At 40.9% G+C, this 24,716-nt stretch overlaps 1 protein-coding gene across 2 annotated transcripts in view; it reads right to left on the bottom strand.

The window, feature by feature from the left end:
- Window positions 1–11,542: 11,542 nt before the first annotated feature.
- Window positions 11,543–24,716, bottom strand: part of wnt7bb (wingless-type MMTV integration site family, member 7Bb) — a 32,144-nt gene continuing 18,970 nt past the window's right edge. For both annotated transcript variants that reach the window (XM_080475322.1, XM_080475321.1), the window contains exons 3-4: window positions 18,213–18,484; window positions 11,543–13,638 (exon numbers count right to left, since the gene is read on the bottom strand). In XM_080475322.1, coding sequence (XP_080331448.1) covers window positions 13,159–13,638; window positions 18,213–18,484 — 752 coding nt within the window. In that variant the 3' untranslated portion in view covers window positions 11,543–13,158. The remainder of the gene's footprint in view (window positions 13,639–18,212; window positions 18,485–24,716) is intronic.

The following is a 24,716-nucleotide window of genomic DNA, read 5'->3' as shown; positions in this document are numbered from 1 at the left end:
CTCCCCCCCCAAAAAAAAAAAAAAATTTTTTTTATTGCACCAAAGAGTGCAAGAATTACTCTGTTCAAGCACATCAGCTCTTGATGACTGATTCAGCTCCTAAAGGCTGAGGTTATGTGCAATAGTAAATACAGTAAATAAAATGCTCTGAAAACTTCACTGCCTCAGGTCACCTCAATATGTATTTTGTGAAATGAGGCTCACGAGCCTCCATGTCAAACAGACTCTGCTTGACTTTGAAAAGTAAATCTTCAATGCTATGTCTTACATTACAGCTGTCCACCTCTGCTATCACGGGGCTCCTAAAGAACCAAATGTTGAGTTTGCAGATAGTTTTCCTCATACATCCAGCCTTTAATTTTCAAGATTTACTCTTTACCTCGCCCCACCCTGAAGCTAAAAAAAAAAGTCTTAATAATTCACCTCTTACATTTATAACATTTACCACCCCCACATATCAGCTCACAACAGGACCCACTGAGATGGCAGCTTCAAACTGAAAACACGAGAGTGTTGCCATGGTGACAGTCATCACTCAAACCCACTCTGCTTCAAGCTGCGTTCACTATTCTTCTGCCAGATCTGAAGATCTGACTGAGGGGAACTTCAAGTGGCATATTTTAGGAAAGGGAAAAGAAGGGATATGACCCAACCAGGGGATTACTGTGGTCACAAATCACAGTTTGTTTAGCTGTGAAGTCACTTAGCCAGCTTATAAAAGATTAATCAAAGAAAGATAAATAGATGTGAAAGAGGCCCACGGCATCTTATGTCAGAATTAGTCCACCCTGATGTGACCACGCACATACAGGATCTCCAGGTCATCCATTTGGCCGGCCTTCACCCGAGCTGACATGGATCCTCACAACCACAGGACGTCACCCAGTAGTCTGAGGCAAGCTTTGGGGTCAATCAACTGGCCATGGCTCAGCACAGCAGCACAAGTGTCTGGTCAGACCGGCGAGTCCAGCACCACGCCCTGCCAACAACCACCGTCTGACAGCTGCTGTTGCCTCAACAACCTGCGCGTATGGGAAAAGTACGCACAAAGCCAAGCAGACAGATGGGACATGACAAGACAGGAGCGGCATGAGCGTCTGTGTGCCCCATCACTTCAGAGCGGGCAATATTCTTTAATGGCCCGACTGATGAGAGGTGCAACTACAGGTTGCAGGCCAGCAAAATTGGCAGAAATTGAAAATGGATTTTACTGCTGTTCCAAGACCTAATGGCACTTCCCAGTGAGGTCTAATGCGTTTATGTATTTGTGGATCATATTTTACTGCAATTCAGCTCAATAAAAGAGAAAAATACAAGGTTTGAAGTTTTCTTTGGAAGGACGATATACAGGTCCATATGCTGAAACCATAATACGCAGAATTAGAAACATTAATTTTTCCTCTGCTTTCTGTCCAAGCCTGCTAATTGATAGAACATATCCTAAAACTGGTAAGTTGATCCTGAAATGACAGTACTGAACAGTTTGTCTTTCAAACCACATTTCATTCCTTAGGTTATGAATGTCTGATTGAAATCATCACAGAGCTCATTTGTAGGTGAGGAATTTATGTTGCTAATCATTCACATCAATTCAGTAAAAATACAAATGATCATTATTCTTCATTATGTTGGAACGTACATTTAATTTTTTTCTGTTGATTATTTAAAAAAGTAAAATAAAAAATTACTCCTCGAATGGCTTGAAAACAAAATCACTTAGACAGACAACAAATAAATATTAAATACACAGCCGAGCTGTGGTTTTTAGAAAGAAAAAAAAAAAACCCTCCTGCCCTATTTCTAGGAAGCCTCTTTGAATGAGAACACTTTGTGGTAACACGCAGCTTTCTGGTTCCAAAAAAACCTACGTTGTGCTGGTGCCAGTGTGGTTAGTGCAGAACAAGTTGACACCTGCACTGCAAATATGAAATTATTACTGGCATCGCTGACTGAAACTGCCTCATGAAATGCACTTCCAAAAGAAATCTCATCCAATGGACCGATTATTGTGTATTCAATTATTTGTTATGGAGACCGCAGTTATGTATGTATAGTAGCTTAAAAAGCTTTCAAATGTTGAATAACATGTGAAAGTCCATTCTGTGTTCATGATATGTGGTCAATAGTGAGTTTATTAGACATTAGAGGGAAAGGGGGGGGGGGGGGGGGGGGGCACTGTCGTGTGGTAGTTACAAATCACTTATTGACATTGAAAATATTCTCGGATGGAGACAAGGCTGAAGGGTATTTCTGAGGGGAGTTACCATAATCTTCCTGTGCATGCATGGATTTGAGTCTGCACTGTCAAAAAGCATGTGTTTTCAACCACACATGGTTGGTGGAGGTAAATTGTGTAGGTGAACATGTGTAGTAAAGCGGGATAGAAGATGGATGGAAGACGGACTATGTGTAGTAAACTCTGACTCCTCCCATTGTGAGCTGGGATTTGCTGCACCAACCGGTGATAAATTGGTATAGAAGATATGTGGGGAAAATGGGACGGTTGCTTACTTGTGTCTGATTACTGAAGCAGGAAGTCGATATAATTCAGCATCATCATGCTTGTGACTTCGCTATAGTCAATAGACACACACATTCAAGTCAAGATCATCCTGAAAATAGTGGAAAAACACCCCAAAAAACTAATTAGCATGTTTAAGCTTCTTGCTTTACTTATTTTATTGTTGGTGCTTTCATGTGGTTGACGTGTACTTTCGTTAAATGGTTGTGACAGTGTGATCATTTCATTCGAGCTGGTTGACCGAGCTATTGATTTAGCAGTGTGGTTGTCTGAGTGAATTGAGAGTTAATTTTCTAGAAAAACAAAAAACAAAAACAGGTTTCACACACACACACACTCGGTCTCTTCGAGATCTGCTCCCTGCTTACTTTGGTTGGATATTAAAGAAGAGAGGAGTTTGGAGGAGAACTGTCAGTGCCAGAGCCTTTCCTTAAACAAAGACATGTGTTACCAAAGAGATGTCAGCCTGCCTGCTACCCAGTACTGTGTAACTCAATCTCCCCACATTCTCATCCACTGAGGGGGGTTCTTTGGAAGAAAGGGTTAAGTATGTTGATCAAAGACTCAACGATGGACCAAAGGACTTCTCTAGATCATCAATGTGACCTCGGTGCATCCATCAGCCATTAGGACGTCAGGACTGTGGCGAGGCAAGGCCCAGTTGGTGTGGAGGCAGCGGAGGGGGAGAGCAGGGGTGCTGATGGGCCAGTGTGGAAGACGGGGAACGGGTGGGGGGAAACAAGACCCACAGAGACAAGAAAAGGAGAGGAAAAACTGGGAGGAGGGTTGCTGGATTAAAGCCCCAAGCAGCCTTTAACTTCTCCCAAACCACATGGAGCTGGTGTCCAATGCCCTACATATTCAAAAGGCATGTACACGAGCCCACTTCCAGCCTGTGACACAGATGGAGATAGAAATATACAAGCACTGGGCAGCCAGTTTCTCTGATGTTGCTTGCCTGTGGTACGCTCTGCTGACAGACCGAGTTAGCCATCAACTCCCTGAACAGCAGATGGACAAGTTCACTTGTGTTAAGCAAACTTTGTCAACATGCTGCTCATCATTATGCGCCAGAACCATTTAAAGATCTCAGTACCTTTTGGATTTGACAACCTTGAAAAAGAATTTCAACATAGTAAGATCATTTGTTTGAACAACAGGGCCCTGTGTTTCTCATGCAGCTCTCTCAGCTTCCCGTCGAGCTGGAGCTGTTTGCGTGTTGTTCCTGCGACCTTCCATCCCCATGGAAAAGCAACGAATTCAGCAGAACTTTCCATGTATGTGACCCACATCATGGAACCTCTTCACCTCCTCCACTGCTCTTTCCACAGGCGAGACAGGGACGGATGATACACTGGCACTGACTCTCACTGGCACTGGCTCTGGTCTGGGGTTGGCTATTCCTGAATTATCCTCTGGAACGGACTCAAAAGTGCTGCTGTTTAATGGAGAAAAAGAGTAATAGACCTGCTGCTGGTGCTACCATTTGTTGATGTACAGTAGCATACTAACAAGCTCAGTGTCTTTAGTTCTGAGATGAAGTTGTTCACGGAGTTGTTTCAAGGATTTCTGCGTAGTTGTTGACAGCGTTCGGTGCCGTGTAAGTTCGCAAAAACTAAAAAGGCAGCTGTGGAGTGTTGAGTTCTGTGGTCTCAGCTGTGCAGCATTTTGATGTTGTTTTATCAGAACAGATCATTTAGAGTGCAGCACTCTGAGTCCTTCTGCATTTCTATGGCTTGGACCAAGTGAATTTGTTGTCATTGCAGTCGGTTCAGTTTATCATTTGCAGCATTGAAATTATATGCCAAATTCAATTTGCTATAAAACATGAATCATGGTTTTGAAAAATGAATAGCTTAGCAATTAGTTGGTAAAATTCATGCTGTGTCCTTGGAAGAGCTGTTCTTCAGAATATGTGAAAGCAACATGCCATGGAAAACATATTACCAACATATAATTTTTCATTTCATCATTTTTGTGAAATTTGTAATTTGGTCTTCCCAGAACATTTGTCTTCTGTTTTGTCTCACTGAGGGTGAGGGGCCGAAGTGCTAAGAAAATGGCTGTCGAGGGTCGTGTAGTTTTCCCTGAGAGGTGGAGTCTGCTTTTAGAACCCCGACCTCACTTTGTGAAAACAAAATATGGGGAGAAAAATAACCTCAAGGAGAAGCCGTGGCTTAGCCAACCACTGGACACTGAGCAGCACAAAAGCGCGTGTGGGCCGTCCTCGAACTCACTTCACCAAAAGTGTCCACGTAGAAAACCCACTTCCCATTGGGATGTGTCTGTCTTCTGCAGACACACACACACACACACACACACACACACACACACACACACACACACACACACACACACACACACACACACACACACACACACACACACACACACACACACACACACACACACACACACACTCACAAACAGACACATACACACCTAAAACAAAGTGAGTCGCATTCGGACAGAATCACGAAGTGAGCAGACTAATAAATGTGCTCATTGAATATACACACATGAACGGCTTACAAATGGAGCGGTGCCTGAGGCCCAGACCCATCCCATCGTCTCAGACTGCTGATGCTGTCCGTACTGTAGCTGTGAGGCCTGAGGGCGTCACCGCATAAGTATTAACCTCACTCATATTTTACAAGCACCGCTTGCCGCCCCAGTCCAACATAAACAGGTGTGCATGCCAAATTGGGCGTCATTACTCCCCAGACAAATGTCTTGTCTGCTTATATGAGTATATATACGGTTAAAACCTTTCACTTTATCGGTGAATTTAATGCAATTTACATGTTTAATTGTTCCCAGCCAGAAATGTGGTTGGATAATTCTTGTCTTCAGAAACCGTTCAGTTGGTTCAGTGTTGCAGCTTGGCTCTGTCGATTCTCTTCCTCATCGCTGTGCAGAACCCACTGCTTTTAAGTACTGGCGGTTTGATTTCAGTTTATTGAGCTCTTCACACTGTTTTGATAAGACACTGAAGATGTTTTTGAAATGATCTCTGCTGTCATGCACGGTTCAGCAAAAAAATACACAAGAAACAGAGCTCCATGCCGGCCCTTTGTTTGGATAATACAGTTGCAGATGGATGGAGGCAGTCAGGTAGTGTTCGGAGTCCTCAGTCTGGGGTCTGACGATCCCCACTTTGCCTTGTGGTCTATGATGTCACACAGGGTTTTGCCTTTGAATGGCCATGTGTTCCTCACCACTAATATCAAACAGATGATGAGAAAACCTCCAAATGATGGTCTTTCACTAAGACAAGCAGTCAAAACAAAGTTATAGGAACACAGAAAAACACCACTCCGAGCGATCACATGACAAAAAAAGACCATGCGTCCTTAATTGCTGCAGGCTGTTCTGTGGGCAGTGTCAAACTCTATTGTATGCTCTTCTGCTTTGTTGGAAAATTTCATTTTAAACGCCGCCATCCTGGCACAGGATTGGCTCAGTTTGTGTCAACAAGGGCTGCTGAGAGATGTGTTCTATGGAGGAATATAAGTGCAAAAAGTAAATAAATAAATACACCATTGAAATAATTGCTAAAATGTGTCACTAATTCATTGGAATTGGAAATGTGTCATTAATTCATTAAAATACAAATTCATGTTATGAAAAAAACAACAACTTGTATAATTATTTCACTTATCCGTTGTTGCTTCATGAATTCATTTTATCTGTCAAACTCGTCTGTCAAAGTAAGTGGGGGAAAAAAATGAAAAGTCAGTGGGCAGATCCTTACACCTGATTGGTTCCCTTGCACATCAAGTAAAGGCCAAATGATCCCAGACGATGGATTGAAAGAGAGCAAATGAACATATTCAGATACACTGGGCGACGCTTTATGTTAAAGTCTGCTCTGCACTCAGTAAAACTCCAGACTTTTCTTGTTTCCACTCAACAGGTGTAGAACTTTTATTTCTTAACTTCTGCACATAAGGTTACATTCAGCTTGGTCGGGTATCCCAGGTGTCGCACGGTAACATATCCCTGTTGCAACACATAGCTAACAGTAGTTCCTATTGCTACACTAAGCACCTTTATGTGGGTTTGGATACTTTATTTAACAAAACTTTATTTGCAACCAACAAAAACCACGAGGCCATTCTGCAAGTTAAACACCTTAGTGGTGCAAGATATTTTAGACTATAAAACATTTCTCATCAACTTCCGAGAAAGTTCCTGTAGATCCTCCATTAATGGAGCCGCCATGTTTTGAAACTCTCGAGACCAAAGCAATCGGTTTGATTGGATTTGTATTAGCCACGCCCTCTGACCCTGACAGACGGATTTGACAGATAAATAAATTCATAAAATGCTGCAAAACCAGACCGTAAAATAATTGAGTAAGTAGTTAAATAATTAGATGTTTTTTTTAATAAAAATAATTGGTATTCGAATTAATTAATGACACATTTAAGTTTTTCTTTTTAATTGTGTATTTATTTAATCAATCTTGGCACATTTAGTCCTCCACAGTTTTCGACACAGCAGTGCTTCTGTGATTTTGTATTTCTTTAACCAAAGCGTTCACATCCTGGAAAAACATACAAGACTTAAAAGGATTGCCCCAGAATAATCCATCATCCATGAAGCTGTTAAACATTCCCTTCCTCAGCTGAAGAGAAGTCTGTAATTGAAGTGCAGCGTCTGGGCGACAACAACCCTTTTCATTTGGTGTCTGGCTAATCTCGAGAATCTGCTCAGCAGACCTTTGACTCCCCCAATTTTTAATTTCATCCCTTCATTTATTTATTTTTTTCCCATCCTTTCTTCTCTCTCTTCCTTCTGTTTGCATGTGTCTTATCTCTACCAAGCTTCTGTTTCGACTGCTCTTGCCAAAGTTACAAATTACAAACGAAGGCAAAGCACGGGAGATCATTCAAAGGAATCTCACTGAGCTGTTGTCACTTCAAACAAGAACGAAGAAAAACTAGACAAAAGTGACTTTGTTTACTAAACACATGAAATACTTCTTGTTGATGAAAGACATTACTATGAGTGTTAATGTGGTGTAAAGTGGGAAAGATCCCACTTCTCCGTGGGGAAAAACTACATGTACAAGTGAAATTTGTCGATGATGTATTGTGTGAGTAAAATGTAGTTCTAGTATCCCATAAACAGCTCCTATAAAATCCTATTTTTCTCAATAACACTAACGTCACAAGCATTTTTTTCTTTTTTTCCTTCCATCTATTTTTTTAAGGTTATATGAGTGTAGAAATTATCTGTCATCTATCGGCTGATTTTCATGGAAAGTGGGACTGGAATGCATCATGATATTCAGCATAACAGAACTGGGAGAAACTCGCAGCAAATGTTCACGTCATTAATGACACCAGTAGTTAAATCTGGCTCCTTATCATAACACTCAGGACATGGGGGATTTTTCTCCGTCTGCACAAATGTACAGATAAATGTTCATGATTTAAAGAAGTGGAACCTGCAGCAGAGTCGAAATATTGAGTAGAATAACTGTTGTGTTGTTCAGCAACGATCACGTTTCGGTTTACCGGCAGCACTATTTGTGTGGGTGGAGACAAAAAAAAAAAGAAAAGATAAAAGACATAAATTAGATTTATTGGGTTGTTTTTATTTTCATTGCTTGTGGCCAAATAGCAACAACATACCTGAATAATCAGAATGGCTGTAATTGTCAGCACAACCCTGTTATCTTGCTTAAATAGCACTACGTTTATGGGCAGTGGTGTCCTCGGTTAGAGAAACAAGCTTGTGTTTGGAGATTTGCAGGCTCCAATTGTGTTACCGACAGGTTACTTCTGTGGCTCCCGAAGAAAAACCCTTGACCCCCTGATCCTCACTACTTGTAGTCGAGTTTTACGATGAATGGGATAGGTTAAATGCAGAAAAACCTCAAGGTGGAAAATAAAGTCTTCTTTCATTACTTATTTCAGTCCGTTAAGGTTTCCATACACAAGGCAGCACAAAGTAGGATCCTGTGTAACATTTACATTAGGTTAATGCATGACCTTGCAGACCGCCATCCTTCATAGTGCCAATGTTTGCTCCAAAGTATCACCGCTCGCTGGGCATTGTATTGGAAAGGTGGGTGCGTTGCCCACAGTGTGAATTAGACCAGAAGCATTAGCTTGCAGACTATATCCCAATGAACTAATGATCCTGACACCCAAACAATAGCTGCTTTAGAAGAAGGCACACACAGCAGACTCTTGTTTTTCTATCTAATATTTTTAATGACAAAATGTTTGTCAGAAACAAATGGATTTATTTTTCTGAATCCAGAGGATAATATGGGGAGCTTATGTGGTTCCGGTCGCCTAGGCTTCAGACGACTAACAAAACACATCTTACTTCTGCTCTGCTGCTCGCCTACAATGCTTCTCACATACAGGAGGACGAATGTGACCGTCCAGCAAATGAATGAAGTAGCAGGGCCAGCTTTCAAAGAAGTACTTCATAGAAAGAGTAAGTTAAAAACACTGACATTCACAATGTCTGAACTGGTAGTTTCTTTTTTTTGTGTGTGTGTGTGTGTGTGTGTGTGTTTATTTCGTTAAGTTGTGTAAAATAAAATAAATTCCGACTGGTTCAATAGACCCAAAGCTTCTTCGTCTTTGTTAACAATCAGCAAGATCAACATCATCCGTTAAAAATTGGGGAGCGCGACTGACTGAGTGCATCACAGGAGGGAAAACGACAAGTCCACTGTCAAAACAGTACTAGGATAAATCTCTCCTTTGTTTAGCTGAACACTAATCTTTGTTACTACACTTTGCCCACAGGCCCCAACTTGCCTGGCCAGCTGCTCCTTCTCGTATAGTGTACCCACTCCTGTTCCAATCTCACTCTCAATTAGCTCCTCTTCTAAATAAGCACTCTTTTCACTTGCAGTTTCCGGCTACACATGCACCTCCTTTCATCGAGCCATCCCATCCATCTCAAAAACACTCTCACAAAAGAACTACACTCCTGTTTGTGTGTCCAAAAACAAGAGACACACTGAGCCACTTCCTATTCACATCAGGTCATTTGCATGAAGGTCCTCTTCCCATTTAGTGACTCTGGGCAGTGCTGCCAACTCAGACAGCATGAGAGGCTCGAGTGTTGAGCCAGTTCTCCTTTTCATCCTGCATCCTATGTCCTCACTTGGTTTAGCCATCATGTGAAATGCACCATATTGTGCTTTGAGAACAGTGTCTCAATATGATCTGCATGTCAGACCATGACAGAAAATAAACAAACCCCCCCCAAAAAAAGGACTGAAAGAAAGAGTTTTGTAGGTGTCACAAGTGGCTCTGACCGCCTGAGTCAGACAGCTTCAATTAATGTGGAAAGAAGTGCTTTTCAACCTCAAACAAAAGCCAATTCTGATTGGATGAATAATCACATTTTACAGGGTTACTCGGGCTTTGTGTCCGTCTGTGTTTTGTGCTCCTCATTTTCAATGGTTTTCCATACTCCCTTGGGGTTTTTTTTTCTCCCCGTTCTCTCTTTGTGTTTCTGATCACATCTCGCTCAACACGGATGCAGACAGAAGAAGCTCCTTTCCATACTGGGAGAGATAATTGATTTTTGTTCCATGCATGCCACAATCAAGACAAAAGACCACAACACATTACCAACATGTGCTGTGTACAGGGTACCATCAAAATCAGCACATGGCTTGATTTATTTATTTTGGATATTTTTTTTTTTTATATATATATAATTTATGCATTGTACATTTGCAATTCACTTTGTTATTTATGCTTGGAATATTTAGGTAATAGACTTCTACGTAAAGTTTGGCTTCTAACTTCAACACACACAATATATGGATTTAATATGTGTGTTTCTCCTCAAAGGGAAGAAGTTTCTTAAAATAACAGCCTTGGATGTTTGTTAGATTAGCCTAAAATAAGCAGCTGAGCAGGAACCTTCTTGTGCCAGCATGCATTGAGCAACAAAATTAAGAATGTAGATTCTTAATTGAGGTTTAATTAAGCTTTGTGCAAATTTTATTAGTACAAGTCACACTTAAAGGAAAGTTATGTCAACTGTATCAAAGGAAACACCATTTTTGAAATGTTTCCAGTTGGCATTATTTCAATCGAACGTTTTTAACAGTCAGCGGAAAAAAATGTCAGAATTTCAGTACATGTTAAATATGTTTTTGGAAAAGGTTACTGAATAGAGTAAATATGCCCAAATATCTATATGACAGTCGTGGTTGAGCCATGTGAGGTGCACCTTACCTGAAAATACAACTTACGACAGTTTTTCAATCTCTGGCATGTGTGAATGTGCAAAAGTTGTTCGAACCCTATAAGTCATAATTTAAAGTAAAAGAAACTGGGTTGTGGATGTCAAATAATTTAAAATGCGGTAAGTTAAAGCTGAGGAGACATGAACATAATAATATTAAAAATGTCAAAAAAAGTGGTTATAACTGAAAGTGCCAGAAAGCACGGCACATTCTCGGCAGATATTGAACTGGAAGACTTTGACTGAATATGCAGAGCTTCCAGAAGTTGCCTGACATCTTGTGCACCGTCAAAATTTTGCATTGTTGGTGACAATTAGATGCAAAAAATGATTCCACTCTCAGATCAGTGTGGAGCCGCAGCCAGGTGAACACAATGCATCACTTTCGCCTGTGTGTCAGTTGTAAAAGCAGTAATTTATGGTACTGGGAGGTACTAGTCTTGTCAGTGAATGTGTGTCTCATTCTTATTTTGCATCAGTGTGTTGAATTGGGCCTCAATTTCTTTGTTACACATACAATAACAATATATTATGTTATATTCTATAAAAACATCCAAGCATAATCATATTATAGAGTTTTGTCCTGATTCTTTTAGCTTTAGATAATTTTTTTTAAGTATAGTGATAGACATTCACTTGTAAACTTTATATATTACGTATTTATAAGACACATTATGCTAAGTTTAAAATAGCCATGCAGAGATTTTCAGATTCAATTGAAATTCTCTGTAATATAAAACATCAGCAGTCTGCAAATCTACAAGTAACACGCTAACACATGGTACTGTGCTTTTAATTTGACCAAAACAATATAATCTTGATGACAATACATTTTGAGAGTCTTTTGCAACTTTTGCTTCACGTGATTTGTTCTGTTTCAGTGTTGTTGTCACGTGAATCAGTAATTGCGAAACGTGAAACGGTCCAAAAAATTGGTTTATATTATTCAGAATAGATCCATAATACAGTGAACTTCTCATTAATTTTGGCAGAGGAAATGTTATTCAGCCGGGGGTGGGGAGGGGGGGAATCCCCCTTCAGCCTTAATGGGATCATGCAAATGTTAATCATAACACCCAAGTGAGTTTAATGTTGAGCAAATAAATGACAGTTTGTCTGGCAGCATATCGAAATAAACCATTAATACACTAAATACTCAAAGAAGACTGGAGATTCAACTTTATTTTATATACTATTTTAGCAATGAACTTTCAAGCCGAGAGGAATAGAGGTTTCTGATTTCCCATGCGATGTGTTCCAAAAGAAAATATAACGGATAGCAAACGACAACACATGTGGCACAGTTTTAATGTTCATGTTTAATGAACTGAGGAAGGATCTCTGCAGTTAAATGTGTTTCTTTGCTACCGTGTCTGTAATGAAGCCACTCAAGAAGATGCTCGGGGAAGACAAACTGCAAACAAACTATGCTACGGTAAAATAGAGCCAAAGTGTTTGAGCCATTATATATTTTGTTGTCAACATACCAGTAACGATGGAACCTTTCTTTCTCTTTTTTAAAGGAAAAGTTAGGCGTTTTAGGGAGGAGGGGTCAATTTCTAATAGAAACACATCTTCAGTCAAAGTTACTATAACGTATTTTTCTTTACACTTACAAAAAAAAAAAAAAGACATCTCTACCCGTTAGTGCTTTGTTTTAAGATACTATAACATAAATAGACAATTTATTTTCAGTGTTCAGAACAGACAGTTCCAGTGTGACTGGAAAACTAACATACTCCACCATATTCCAGTTGGCAGCAGAGGGTTTAACAGAGTTCTCCACTCAGATTATGGCGCACCCAAACACGCCACACTTACAAAATGTTCTTCATTTCTACAGACCTCCGACATCAGCCCCAGCCAGTCAAGGGAGGGGAGGAAGGGAGGGGTCATTCATGTCAAGATTCACTTACGCTCCCCTGGAGTGAAAATACGACAAAACCCACAAACAGTTTTGAATCAGATCTCTCCCGGTCACCTCTCATCAGCTGCTGTCATTTTGATCCACTCACATGTTACTGTGAGCTCCTTTCCAAGCAATTTTCGGGGTGAGCTGAACAACTACAAATCCCAGAGTGTACTGCACAGTTCCCACCGAGGGCCTCATTCTATGTCTATAGTCCCAGCTTCACTGTGGATAAATCAGTACATGAGCACAATCTCTGTGACAGTAAGGTTCTGGGGCTTTACCTACTGATATTTAGCATTTACTTTCTGAAAAGCAATTAGATAGATTCTGCTGTGCAAAACGATGCCATGAAGAGCTGTTAAATTCCATTTTTTTTTTTTAAAGAAAAAGTTCTGTCATTGGTCTAAGACACACTTTCATGTCGCTCTCTCAGGTCTTCCTCAATCAGCTCGCCCGTGGTATGTCACTTCCTGGAGTCCGTGCGCCCTTATTTGCAGGTAAACACCTCCGTCCTCTCGCTGCATGTGTTGCACTTGACGAAGCAGCACCATTGGAACTTACAGTTGCACTGCCACACTTTGGTGTACTGGTGTGTATTGTAACCCCGACCACAGCACATGAGGTCGCAGCCGTCCGTATGTGGCGAGGTGCGGTTGCACAGGCGTCCCTGGGTGCCCACGCTCCCCGTGGATGCGTCCTCCTCGCAGTAGTTGGGTGACCTCTCAATGTATACGAGGTCCGTCTCCATGGGCTTGCGGTAGCCCTGAGTCTGCTTAACCTTGAGATGAGTGGGCTGGCGCAGTCTGCTAGCCCGGACTACCTCCACGTGCACGGCTTCGTTGTACTTGTCCTTGAGTACATAACCAATCTCGCGGAACTTTGGGAGTGTAGTCCAACAGGTCTTGGTGGTGCAGGAGCCCGAGACGCCGTGACACTTGCACTCCAGCTTCATCCTTTCTTCTAAAACCTGGAGTGGGTGAACACAACAAAAAAAAATAGATCTGAAGCACATGGAAGCAGGATACCAAACATTAGAATCTAATAAAATATTGCTACTTTTGCATAAATAATGGAAGACATTGGATGCAGTTTTTCATCTGGACCACACTCCATCTTGCAGGGCATTTATCACAGAGTCCACAGGAAAGCTACCTCCATCTTTAAGAACTCACCACCACCCACAGCATGGAGAGCACACAGCCCTACCCTCAGGCCAGAAGTACAGAAAGGGGAAATGAAGGACCTTTAATCTTACGCAGGAGTTTGTAATCATTCACCACTTCATTATCTTGTACAAGACACGTGATGTTGCATACTATCTTGCTTAAACGCACACATAGATAGTTTAGATTCTATTTGTCTTTTAAGATTGCTATTATTTTGTATTTTTGTTTTATCTCTTTTATATTTAAATATATTATTGTTGTGAATTCCATTTTGCTTGGAAATATGTTTTCTTACCGTGCATAGGACAATGTCATAGGTGAGACCAAACTGAAGTTCAGGAAGTAAGTATGTTGTCCCAATACAATCAGCCATCCAACATAGGTGATTTATTTTGTGGCGGCTGCAACCAGAGCATTCAGTAGCCTTTAAAACTATATAGCTGTAGTTTCTCTCACTTCACAAAACTGTTGACATGATGTGATAAACCCAAGGATGCTGTACATTACAGCTTCCTAATAAACACCATGACCCACATGCTTTCTTTGTACTGCCACCAGTTGGAGTTGTTTGAGTGCCATATCTTAACTATGATGGGAATGAGGCATTTTGGATTTCCACTGATTTCGTAAGTGTTGTGAAGATGACTCATGGCCAAAGGCACTTACTTCTGACAGTCACCAGTTTGGCCCTGTGCTGATTTCTGGGAAGTTGACAGATCCAAGCACATCTCAGTGTTCAGTCATGGATGACATGCAGTTGCATGTCCTGAGGGAGGGAAAATTGTACTTACTGGTCACATCCCATTGCTGAAATTCTGCCTACCTTGCCTAAACCACATCAGCAATGCAGTTAAATAAACATGGTTCTCAAACGGCAATCAATCATCTTGGAAAATATGAATCTGGATTATTGTATAATTAAATGTGCTTTACATGCACTTTAGAAGAAAGACAAACTCAATGAATTGTTTACAGCTGGACAAGACACTCGAGGTTTATGTGACTCCTTGAACAATATTGTGAAGAATAAAAGACAGACATGTTGCCATATGGTTGGGGTTAAAATAATTCTATCACAAATGTGTCAATGGGATAAGGTGCAATTTTGGGGTAACTCCCTTCCTCAGATTTGGTCTGAATTTTTCTTTGGGGTTATCTTCGACATATGGAACACAGGGCAGAGACTGATCTTTTCATTCCCTAATCCCAAAGCATATGGGAGATATTGTGCAATGTCGTCGGTGTTTAAGTGTGAAACATTTTCCTTTTGAGACTAACAAACTAAAGAAAAACGAATGAAAGCTGGATCCTCTTCAATACCTGCTGATATCGTTTCAGAGGCAAATGAGCAGAGGGATGATAGGCTGTAGATTAAATTTGTTGTATCAAAACATATCTGATAGCTCTGGGATTACCCCTTTAATACAATTAAGAACTAACTTGATTGACTGAAGCGTGTGTCTTTCTTGTATGAGATGTTAGTGGATTGTCAGCGGACGCAACTAGGCATGCCTTTTATCAGACGCTTGTGAAACACATACAAGTGATGTTTATTATCTCCCTTTGTCGCATTTGAGCACTCATGTGGTCACAGTTTCTCAGCATGAGGATATTTGATTGAAAAAACATGACTTCCCCCGTCGACATGAAAGCTGGGGTCAGCTGTCAATCTTTCCACGGATGTTGATTCAGAATGAGGATTTCCAAAAATGCAGAGCGCAAAACCACAAGGAATGCCCGGCATAAGGACTCTGACAGATGCATGGAAACATTTACTTAAACTGTGTCCATCAAAGCCTTTGATCTGCTCCTGATTACTCCAATACGACCAGATTCCCATCTGAAGATCGCCTGTCAAACATTAACCCCCCCCCTTCCCCAACGCAAGGTTTAAGTGATGTGGTGATTTGCTGGGTGTTCTTTTACATTCGGGGTAGTCACAGAATCTAATCTTGTAATTACAGTCCTCTGTTTTAATGAAAGCTCCTGTCATTGATTAGAAAACAAAATCTCAGCTGGATATCATTGAAGACCATTTATTCCTTCGTCCGAACAGGATTAACTGTATCAGATAATTTGCCTTTGCATTTCTATGTTTGTGCTTGGGTCGCACGATGGTGTAGTGGTTAAGCACTCTCAACTCACAGTGAGATTTCCCCGGTTTGACTCTGGGGTTATTTCTCTGTGGAATTTCAAAGTTCTCCCGATGTGTGAAATATTCTTTCCAGGTACTTCGGTTTTCTTCCTATAATCCAAAACCATCCATTTGAATTTGATTGTTAATTTTGATTGTGTGTCTCTCGAGTGTGTCTCTCAGCGGGGATCAGCTAAAGTTCCCCACAAACCTAAGTTGGATGACAGCCGCACAGAAAACGGATGGATGGATCGATGTTGGGCAGAGAAAAAAAAACCTTTACGCCAATATTATTCAACAACTTTCATACTGGGAAAAGGGCATCCTTTGATTTCCATTGCAAGCTTATAGTGCCTGCAAGGTGAAGTCAACCTCACAGAGATGCAAACCACAAACACAAAGACACTGATCAGATGCAGTTAAAAACAGTTTGAGATTGAGATACCGAAGTCGTTTGAAGTGCTGAAGGAAGTCTGCAAACCTTCTGAATATATAAGTTACATACTAACCCATACGAGCCAATAAGACTACAACTACTACTGTCTATGTGTGCAATGTCAAACACAGAAGGTTCAGAGCTCTGCAACATTAATATGTTCTAACAGTCTGTGAAACACTTTGGTTTTCCTTCAGTCTCAGCAGATTTCTGAGTTTCTGAGCTCCAGGCTGAGAAGAGTAACTCTGCCAACGCCAACCCTGACATTCACACATGCCAGCACACTGCCATGCTAGAGGGCGGACTCTTATCAGTTTTCTGCGTGAACAGCAGCAATGTCAGTTTGCTTCCACACCCTAAACGGATAAATAGCAGCAACACGTTTTGGAACAGTGTGCAGCCAACAGCAATAATATCTTGTTACTGACTTTACACTTCATAATCCCATGAAAGGATCTGCACAGAAAGAATGGAAGTCCTCCATCTGGCAACAATTGGACAGGCTCACACAAGGCTCGGAGTGGACACCATAAAGCCTGAGATATTAATTGGATCCATTTGTCAACATAACATTACGTCTTCTCTTCTATTCACCTCTCACACTCCCTCTCAAGCCTTCTTTTGCCCGCGGCTCTTCTCTGATGACTAATAGAAGATATTGTTGATGTTACGGACGAACGCTGTCTGAAATGAGGGGCTCTCAAATACGATGGAAAGCCGACGATTGTCTGAAGCACAACAAGCTGCGGAGAAGCTAAATTAGAGATCAATCACAGTGAACTTTCTTCCAAGATTGTTTGCTTCCTGTCCTACAAATACACAGACACAACCTATACGCTGACTTTCTATGTATCTACATCCCTCGTGAAAATAAATTAGAATGAAAGAGTGTTGTTTAATGTCTGTTATCTTTGATAATAACTCACTTATCGAGTCATTCTATCATTTAGGTCTGTTGAAATATATTCTGCCGAGGTCTGCACTAACACAGATGGAGCAGATCCCCAGAAAAAGAGAAGCAACGTTCAACAGTGATTAACAAAGTCTTGATGAAAATAAACTTTAAAAGTTTCTGAAGAACACAAGATCTAAAGAAAGTGCCGTAATTAACATTATTTCTGAAAGTGGAGTTTTAAACTCCAAGAGATCTTAATGTTTCTATCTATATATTCATCTCAGAATGATAATACAGGGATGACAACCACTTTTTCATTATTTATTTATAAAACAATGAATTTGCTTCAATGAGTGCTAATTTTCACTGTAACAGCTGTGGGGCACTTCACTTCAAAGCTGTTTCAAGTCTTAAAGACCCCAATAATAGCTCTGACTCAATACCAGAACACTAATGACATCGGAGATCTTCCTTCTGCTTGCACATATAATTAAAATGTACAAAGAAATGCCAAATTTCTAGAAGCAGTACCTGCAATAATGTTACAGTAAACACAGCCACAAAGAAATGCTTTTCTGTTACTGAGCAACAATCACTTTAGTGGTTTAGTAGCAGCACCTGTTCTGTTCAGGGAGGCAAAACTTAAGATTTAAAATATAAATCACAGCTTGTATTTCTATTGAATTTAGCTGATAAATAGCTTTACTGTAATTGTTGTATAAAAGCAATATGAGACTCAAGATGATGTTGTTTTATCAAAGAGCTTCATCAACACCAATATTGATTGTGTTCATTGATCTGCAGGGCACTTTGAAGGAAGTTGTTATTTTGATCAAATGAAAAAAAGAGTGGCTTGTTGCATTAAACACACTTCCAATAAAGTATCCCAGCCTCCGCCCTGTCACGTTACCTTTCTTCCTGCCTCGTTGTTGTGCAAGTTCATCAGGCGACGAGGAGTCTTTTTAATCTCGCGGGCATCCACAAAGCGTCGAGAGAACTCGATCCCGTACTTGATGTCAGCCGAGCAGCCTCCCCACTTCCAGCCTTCTTCCTGATTGTAATACCCCTGCTTCTCCCGGTCACAGCCACAGTGGCTCAGGTTGCCCTGGCTGCATGCTGCTGTGATCGCGTGGGCCACTCCGGCAGCTGTGATGGCGTAGGTAAAAGCTGCTTCCCGACTGCCTGAGGGAGAAAGCAGACACTGTTGGAATTTGGATGAAAAGAGGTTTCAAAGATTTGTCGCCTAACGCCATTGTCGGATCATTTGGAGGAGGACTGTCAAGTACATATCAACAGCTTGAATAAATCCAAAAGTCAATATCATCAACATGCCGCACCAGGGACAATGAATCACATCCACAAAGACATCCAGGTTCCTAAACTGTTCAGACGGTCCATCATCTTGATAAGCCAGCAATTTTTCCTTCCCTCTCTCTCAAAACAGATTCTCTCCTACACCTTGGTAGAAATGTGGTCACATTTCCGACCGCAAAGTCCTTGGAACCAGCCTGCGCGAGTGCAGAGTTGGAATTACAGCGTGGGGAGAGCTGGTCTAGGTGCTGTCCAAAGTGCTGAAATCCTGTGCAGGAGCACCTTGTACTGCTGCCCAACACTGCATACAAATGGGGTCTGCAGGTCTGACGGTGCCACGCACACTGAACACTGGGAAGAAGGGAAACACTTTGTGGTGCTCAGTACAGATGGCAGCGGGTGGTAAACATGATCGGCTCAGCAGCTGAACACATAGGGCCTGAACCTCTGGAGGTTTGCACAACTGGACGAGCACATGATAGTATCAGATACGCTTCTGATAAACAAGCAGATTTAGTTTGCATTCATGTTTAAGGAAGATTGCGTTTGTTTTCCAGACGATGTAATATATTGTGATGCATTTATGTTAACTGATTCATTTACAATATGTATTTCCAACGATGGAAAAACTTTGCGAAGTTTATCACTGTATCTGTGTTTAAACTGTTTGGAAAGGAGCCGCCGATCAGCTTCGCCTTTAGCAGATATGCTGCTACTAACGTTGGCTCTCCACGGCTTTTGTTTGTGGCCTTCATGATCACACATTTTCTGTTTTGTTACTCAAACTTTGACTTCACTTCTAAAGACGGGTCTATTTCACCGGTGCAGTGTCGGAAACCCATGTCCTTTATCCTTCTATCTCACTCAGCTGCAACAACTCAAGACAAGTTGGAGACACAGCTGAGCAACAGTTATCACTTCCAAACGTCCAACCTTTTCCTGATTAAATCGCATAGTTGCTGCACTGTATGGCAATAGATGTACAAATGTTGGGCAATAGTCACATGACACTTATGCAAGACAATTTCTCTCGACCATTTAAATATGGGTCTCTCCCCAGTCCTGCAATCATTTTGTCATCAGATATCAAGCAGAATGGATAGGAGCAATACAGCAGCTTCCAGACGAGGACGCAAACACAGATGAAGACCAGACTGACATGCTGAAGGTTTATTTCCTTATTTTCGCACTTTCCTACTCTTGGAAACTGAACCAAGAAGGGTACGAGATGGTTTTAAGACATCCATGATAATAACAAGACTCCATCCATCCATCGTCTTAACCACTTTATCCAACTAAGGATCACGAAGCACTGGAGTCAATCCCAGCTTAGACTATTTTTCCAAGACAGAAGTTTTGTGAACACATTTGTGAACCCCTCTGAAGGTTGTGAAATATTTTTTGAACCACTTTATGAACTCTTTCCACAATTTGTGGCATCCCAATAAAATAGGAGCCTAAATAGGAATAAGCATGTCCTATTTTTGATTCCAAGCCTTCAAATTGATGCTTTTCATTACTGCTGTAGTTAGTGCTCCTGTCACAGAGTGAGAAAGTCGTGGATTCAAATATGGGAACACGTTTTCTGTGTGGAGTTAGCGTGTTTTCCCCACGCATGCCTGGGTTTTCTCTGGGGAGGGTTTCACCCCAAATTTTAAAAAAAATGTGCATGGGATGTTAATCAGTGACTGTAATTTTCCTATAGATGTGAATATGGGTATGTATGGTTTTCTGTCTCTAAACTACACAACAACTGACGTCAATAACAGTGGTTTTGATACAAATGAGAAACTAAAGGACTAAAGCTACACACTCAGCCCAAAGGATGATGACAATAACCATGTCGCACAATGCAATTCATTCCCCGAAAGTCTCAGTTATTCTCCTAAAGGCCACGGAGGACTTAAAAGGCATCCACTGGTCTGAAGAAAGCTGTGGGTTATTACAACCTTGGTCTCCCTTCAAGTGGCAGTAATCTGGAAGGGCCCAAGCATCTGAAACAAGGCTAACCACAGAGTGTTTCAAGGAGCCGTTCAGCCTTTGGAGAGGAATGTTTTGTAAGTCTTCTGATGTGTGTTGTGTAATATACTCACTCACAATTATTGGAATCTCTCTAGGTAAAAATGCTTTTTCTTTCACTTCAGAGAGGAAAAAGTTTCTCGATGATTTCCTAAATGCTTTTTTCGGCAAAGGTGGCATTTTTTGAGATCCCGACAGCAATTCGTTCTTCTTCTTTACATTTAAACCTAATACATACCTTTAAAACCTAATAAATAAACACAGCAAAAGGTTAGAGTGCAAAAAGCCAAGTACTGTATGTATCGTATGTTTTTTTTAAATTCAGTTTTTATTGGTGTACGATGACTACGGAAATCATAGAGAGATGTAACGGAAAAGACATGTTATCAGGGGGCTGGGGTTTAAGTACAAACAGTACCAAGTGCAAAAAAGAGCTAAATGTACTGAGAACCAGTAAAAGTTCAGAACTCTTTTTGAAAAAAGGTTGGATAGAGCAAACATAGTCTTTCTGCATACTCTCCATGCACTTACTCAGAAAATAAATAGAGATAGCTCTTACAAACTATTAGTAAATCTAAATGTTGTAAATTGACTAGAAAAATAAACAAGCTATGTGTGGAAGATAACATTTAAAATCTGTTTGATCTTTTGCATATCGACTCAGGTTACTCTGTACATCTATAATGGGTGGTAAAACATACATCTTTAAAGGTTTTAATTAAGTCAGGCCCTGGTCCCCAAACTACTAGAGCCGCAGCAACTCCTGCTCTCAACCAAAAGTGATATATCGTTCTGAAATGAGCAAATAGGTGAAAATAGAAAAGTAAAAAATGAAATTGAAGCTAATTAATTGAACATTACAATAGTGTTAACGAGAGCAGAAAAAATATAATAATATAATTTTCACCTCTTAATGGACTAGTAAAACAAACTTTTTGACTTTGAAAGTAATTTGCTTTATGTGGCGTTCCATATTTTATATATATATGCAGCTATTAACAGCTGTTTTCCATTTCATTTCCTCTTCTTTCTGCAGAGGGACTTTTTACACCTCTTATTCTTGTCCCGGGGGTATTTTCTGAACTTCCAGGGATGTTTTCACCCAAAAGCCACTGTTAATTTCCTATCCTGGCACTGGTACTGTAGAGCTAATACCACAGCCACAGGTTTGCCGATGGGGACTGACTCACAACCACTTGCTCCTTTGGTTAGCAGCAGAGCTGCGCCCCACCAGCTTGTGGTAACATTCTGCTGCCCCCACCTCACACACATGCACAAATGTAGGCGCGCAGCTGTAACATACGTGTATACGCATGCATGCAAAACACTCAGTGAGTAAAAATACACCACACACTCACACTACACTGTTAAAAACACATTTGCACATAGACGAGCAAACAGAGCGTCGCTGTAATGTTTAAAACAGGATAAGGGCTGTTTCCAGAGAAAGGGTGGTTCCCCCGGCGGTAGATGCAGGCCCATTCCTCAGCCAATTGACTTGAGGATGATGATGATGATGATAATGATGATGAGGAGGAGGAGGAAGACGACTGGTCGTGTACCTGTTCTTAATCCCTTTTTAAATTACCTCTATGGGCTTTATTTTTGCCCCTTTTTGTATTCAGTATATACCTGTGTGTTTTATAGTTTCAAAAATAAAAACAATATCAATATAAATGACAATGGCCACGTGAAACAAATGAACGACTCAAACCACAATCACAAAACCTGTTATTTCAGCAACAATACTGTGCAGATCTTGTACAGTATGTGCAACATCACTTCTCCCTCATACCCTCAAGAGAAAAATTCCCTGCTTTGCTTGACTGGTATGCATTCAAAGAAATTTGGAGGAGGAAAAGCACCCGTACACAGCAGCAAAAAAGCCCTAAAGAAGCTGGCCCCAGAGTCCTGACAGCCCTCCAGGAGGAACCACCCTGGGATAGCCTCGCAAGCTGCCAGTGGAAAATTGGAGTGACCAGAAAAACCTCATTGAACTTGGAAACATCCAGGGGAGAAGAATGGGGGAATATTAAACCAGATGTTTAATGGAGTTTAGTGGCAAGTGTCTGCTCCGCCAGCCAAGAGAGTATGCAAGAAGATCAGCTCTGCTTCATTGAGAACAGGTACAGAAGCTCATAAAAGCTCATTCAAATTTCCTGTTATGCCAATGCATCCGGAGCTAAAAACACAAATATATTGAAAACTACTGACTCAGTGTGCTTTGGCCTTCACATGAGCTGACCACACCACTTTGGACACCGGCCTTCGCTGCGAACCCTGTCGTGTCTTTTGACCTTATGCCGAAACCGGGACACAAAAAGAAGTCTCTGGATGTAGCGGCTTGCCGCGAAAACAGCAATCTGTGTTTAGAGATAGAGGCAAGCGTACCGCTGGCCAAAACTCATGTGACACAGCACCGGAGATTTACAACCCACATTACCATACAGACAGCGCTGGTATAGTATAAGCTCGCCGATGTAGTAATGATGGCGCTGACCTCAACAGGGCAGCCCTTGTTTGTTTTTTTTCACCAAAAACAGGCCATGGTTAGGCTGTGCTGCTGACAGGGGAGGAAAGGGAAAAGATATACTAAAGGGACTTGGATAAGGGACTGGCCGTGGAGAATATTTCTCAGTCCAGAAACTAGCTTAGTTTGAGCTGCAAGTCCATCCAACTATGACATAAAGAGTTGAAATATACGAAAGGGAATCTATTTTTACACTCAAACCGAAACAATATTACATTTGACACATCACTTTAGAAATACCATATCTCACATTTATTGGTTAGTTTAAAGACTGACCTCACATTCACAGTGTGGATGATGCATATATTGTACTTATTTAACTTTTTCAACTTTGCTACATTTGTGTTGACGAGAACCCCCTGGACACACACACACACTCACACACTCACACAGACACAGAGCTTGACATGCAATAAGAAAATCATTTTGCACTGTAGAGCTGCTGAGCATTTTCTATGTTACCAAAGATTTTGATAAATTCTATTCTATTCTATTCTATTCTATTCTATTTTTAGCTTACTTCTTTCAACCCCACTGGAGTTGTAGTGAAGCGTAGCGACACTACAGATAGAAGGCCATGACAGCAAAGGTGGAGGGTAAGATTACAAACAAAGACACTCAGAGGAATAAAAAGGAGTTGAAGACAAGTAGTTAAGGATGGAATAGTGGTGGAGGTCTTGCAAGACAACAGGAAAACACACACATGCACCAACACCCAGAGCGGCAGAGTCCCGTCGTGCAGCTGAATTGCCTCTCCTCACAAATACGGCCTGTTGGTGGTGGAGCAGTGAAGGGGAAAGCTTTTTAAAGTCCCCTCATCCCAGACATGCACTCACACCCTGGGGCCATGAGTTGGATTGCATAAGAAATAATATTTTGAACAACATGGTCAGACACTGGAGTTTTGAGCTTCATATCCATTAAATAAAAGAACATCATGTCATAGAAAAATGCCACCATTGGTGAACAAAGGGGAAAGTGTCACCTGCTGGTGGCCAGGAGTGTTTACACTTGTGGTGACGCTGACAGAGTTTAGAGGAATTCACAACATGATATTTTTTTTTTATTTGTTTGGTTATTTTCTGTAGAGCACATTGCATGAAAATCCCTGAACAATCCTTTCACTTTGAGGTGAGTAGAGGCATCATGGTTGTGTTTATGAAGGGACAATGGAGATAAATACAATACTCTATTTGGAGCCACATGTTTATCCACAAACAAAGACCTGTCGGGATTACCTATGTTTTCAGTTTGCCTTACTGCATTCACCGACCACACGAAGATAATCAAGTCTTTAGTTTTTTGGTTGTTTTTTTTTAAAACAAGCGCCCAATCTTTATGCACCACATTAATAATTTAAAACACACCTGCCAAAAATATTAAATTAAAATGGAAATCCGGCCTACTTATCAATCAGTGATTGTGAGCCCAAGTTTATCTATGCATTTTAAAGGCTTACTACATTTACATCTTAGAGATAAATAAAAAAGATACCGTATACCACCAAAAGTACAGAAAGTATATAATAGCCAAGTCCAGGCTGGTGCTGGAACT

The sequence above is a fragment of the Lipophrys pholis genome (assembly GCF_963383615.2).
Source record: "Lipophrys pholis genome assembly, chromosome: 11".
Classification (NCBI taxonomy): domain Eukaryota; kingdom Metazoa; phylum Chordata; class Actinopteri; order Blenniiformes; family Blenniidae; genus Lipophrys; species Lipophrys pholis.
This window is presented reverse-complemented; position numbering and strand designations above follow the sequence as displayed.